The following is a 3,677-nucleotide window of genomic DNA, read 5'->3' as shown; positions in this document are numbered from 1 at the left end:
ATGCTATTCGTAGTAAAAGACTCTGTTGGGGCGGGAGGGGTAATGGCACGATTCATCACCTGCTATACGCTTCCTAAATCTTAGCGGGGAAGTTGCGATATGGTTTTGCCCAGTTCTTCCCTCTATGGCCAAAAGAGTTTTTTTCCATCGCTGCTGAAAATGTCGACAGGTAATAATCTAGGAGAAAGCGTTTTTTATAATGAAAATAACAGTGAGGAAAAAATATATTTAAAAAAGACATTACACAACTACTATCAATGTACGTTGTGAATTTTTTTCAAGTCTTTCTATGTCATGAACAACTTCATAATCTGACTCCATAATAGATCATTGACAACTCTGTACAGAGGAACGATCCTCCGATAACTAGAAGGTCGTAAAGAACACTGAATCACACAATTCCAAAGTCAGCCAAGGAAGAAGTACCAGATTTCATCATCATCATGAAAACTGTAAGCGTAAAAAACACATTTCATTGGATGTAGACGTGAATTACTCCTAAGAAGCTTTTCGAAATAACATTAAAGTTTCAATGAGTGAAAAATCTCATGAAAAACAATAAAAGATAGTTTATAAATTTATATCTGAAAAGATAATAGGATTTATTCATAAATGTACCGAAATCATCCATCGATAAATCAATTTTTTTTTCAAAGAGTAATATACATTTATGATTTCCTTTCCAATTCGTCCTGACCTATTATAAGAATCTCTTTCCGACTCAGACATACTGAATAATTTGTTCTGTGTCTCCTTTGCATTTCACTTGAAGTTATTTTCGTTCTCAATACATATTTTTTTTTTTTTTACGAAATTATGCTAATTACCTTAATTTCTTATGTTAATTTGCAGATTAGTGTTGCCGTCTTGGTGTTGGTGGCATTTTTTGCCCTGATGGAACTGACTGGAGCCCTTCCAGCACCTGAACCCAGCAGACGACATTTCTTTGGAGGTAGTCCCTATGGATTCGGCGGCTATGGCTACAGACCTCACGGATTTGGATTTGGCTACGGCGGATACGGAGGCGGATTCGGAGGTTTTGGTGGCGGCTACGGTGGATTGGAGGATTTTACGGTTGATAGACATCAAACACGTAGATACGCTGTCCTTCCAGTCTAAGATTATAGGATACTAAATTGTTTTAATGGGAAATATATTTTTATATGAGTTACAATAACATTTTCTGTTTCCTTAAATATCCCTCAATACAATACAAATGGTTTTGACTGTCTCAATCACAAAAACTAATATATATCTCAGAAAAGAGGCCTTTTGTTAACCAAGTTATCTGAATAGCTAAAGGAATACTGGAAGATTCCTTAACTCCCAATTATCAAGGGAATTCAAAGCTTGATAGATTTTCGAAGTGACCCCTACCTCGAGGGCCTGAGGATCCAGAGACTGGTCTGCTTCAGGGGACTAAGTCAATTGCCTGGGACTCTTTGGTCCTATCTTGGGTGGAGGAGTGCGGAGGGAGTTCCTTGATGATGTCCATGCATAAATATATTCTGCCTCTGTTCCTTGTCTCTGCCAGTTGAGAACAATCATTGAGGTCATTTAATCCCTGAGAATCTTGAATGATATATCCATCTCTTATCCATTCATTTGCCTATTGTACCCGAATAATGGTTCAAGGCAATGTTCTTTTAATGTGTTAGTATGTAGTCGACATTATTTGAAACGTTCAGCAAATCACGTCAGGCTATTATTGACTTGATTATAAAATTCTTACCATTCTGAAAATATTTTTAAAAATCTCGTTTTACGACACATTTCTCTCTTACTACTCTTAATCTCGACTCTTTGTGCGAGGAACTTATTAATATTTCTTACTATATCAATACTTAGTGCATAGTCCGTTAGTCTTAGAAAAAATACTCATACATTTAACAAGCATTCTTAATGTAAAACAAATAAAACAATATGATATAGAACCAAAAAATGAAAGAATAAGTTGTTCGTTTCAAGTTTTGACATTTCAATAGTCCCCTGTCTACTAAATATTTTAGCGCGTTTAGCACCTTATCGTGGTAATAATCATACTGTCAGTGTCAAGTTTGTTCTTTGTTGTTTATTTACTATTTTGTACTAGCGTGACATATATGTTACGTAGAACATATGTTCAGTTAACTTACACCACACGTTTACATGTTGAAACTTGTTTCATGATAGGTCCTGTGTGTGAGAGCTAATACATGTATCTACTTGCATACAAGTTTTTACAGGAATAGAAGTTCATTCAAGGGAGTGACACAGTTCTGTGCAGAAGTGCTGTTTTTGCTCCGGTGTGAAAATGAGTTCAGGCAAAAAGTGAGTATTATTTTGCCATTTTCATTAGATATATTGTATTGTTTTTTGATAAAATACTTGAAATATGTCTATAGAGAAATGTCTGTGCTAATAATGAATATCTAAGATTTATAATATTGGCAACAGTGCATTTTATATTTTTTGTGACATATATGTTACGCTAGGATGATACAGGGACATTTATGCCTTTTTCTATTTTACTGTATGTAAACTGATAGTAATATCTTTCTAGTGATATAAAACATTCTATGGCTTCATTTTCTTTCTTTTACTTTACTTTACTACGCTTTTAGTTATTTTAACTCATTAATAAGTTACTTTGTTACATTTAATCCAGAGATAACACGTTTTTATTTTTTTTTCAGGTCTCTGACTGTCAATGAAATACTAGCAGAGTTAGAGAAAGAAGATATTGCTGCAGATGTTTTTATTGAGCCTGCTGATGATGGTCTGACTGACGAAGATTCTGCTGATGAAGATCAAGGTGGTCTAATTGATAATCTCTCTGGTAAACAATTAGATGCTGCAGGTGAAGCAGCTCTTCCAAATGGAGTTCGGCTTGGAAATTTAGGAGAGGACTTGGAGAACTATGATGACTCTAGTTATTGCTTCAAAACTCCAAAGTGGACTAGAAAGGCAACATTTTCTTCACCAAAACCAATTTTTCCTGAGGCGAATTACAGTCAATACCGGAACTTATCACCATGTGAATTATTCGAATTGTTTTTTGATGAGGGAGTTTTCAGATTGATAATAGAACAGTCAGCTCTTTATGCTCGTTACAAGGGGGAAATTTCCTTCTCAACAAATGAAAAAGAACTAAAGGTTTTCCTTGGCATATTACTTTTATCTGGCATTGTTCCAGTTCCATCACGGAGACTTTACTAGAAGAATTCTCCAGTGACTAGAAATGAGGCAGTGTATTCTGCAATGAGAAGGAGCAGATTTGATAAAATAATGCAGTAACATTTAGCAGATAATACTAATCTTGATGATTCAGATAAATATGCTAAACTCCGTCCTCTGATAAGGCTACTTTCCACTCGATTTTTGTCTCATTTTCAACCAGAGCAGCATCTATCTCATGACGAGGCAATGGTTGAATATTTTGGCCGCCATGCATGCAAGCAGTGTATTCAAAACAAACCAATACGCTTTGGTTATAAAGTTTGGTGCCTGAATACTGATGCAGGCTATTTAGTAAGCTTTGACTTATACCAAGGTAAAACATATGAAGGTAATTCATATGAGGAGAAAGCGTTTGGCAAATGTGGAGCCACTGTTCTGAAAAATATAAAGTCATTACCAGATGATAAAATACAACTCCCATACAGCTATTACTTTGATAACCTTTTAACCTCTTTTCC

The 3,677-nt window shown here is 35.2% G+C and overlaps 1 protein-coding gene across 1 annotated transcript; it reads left to right on the top strand.

Annotated features, from left to right (window-relative positions):
* The first annotated feature begins 385 nt into the window (after positions 1-385).
* LOC137624967 (neuropeptide-like protein 33) lies at positions 386-1,179 on the top strand. Its single transcript, XM_068355903.1, has 2 exons — positions 386-452; positions 853-1,179. The coding sequence occupies exons 1-2, from the start codon at positions 444-446 to the stop codon at positions 1,117-1,119; spliced, it is 276 nt and encodes a 91-aa protein (XP_068212004.1). The 5' UTR covers positions 386-443; the 3' UTR covers positions 1,120-1,179.
* The last annotated feature ends 2,498 nt before the right edge of the window (positions 1,180-3,677 follow it).

This window comes from Palaemon carinicauda, chromosome 31, assembly GCF_036898095.1.
Source record: "Palaemon carinicauda isolate YSFRI2023 chromosome 31, ASM3689809v2, whole genome shotgun sequence".
In the NCBI taxonomy this organism is placed as follows: Eukaryota; Metazoa; Arthropoda; class Malacostraca; order Decapoda; family Palaemonidae; genus Palaemon; species Palaemon carinicauda.
The sequence above is the reverse complement of the archived record's forward strand: the minus strand, read 5'-3'. Positions and strand labels throughout refer to the sequence as shown.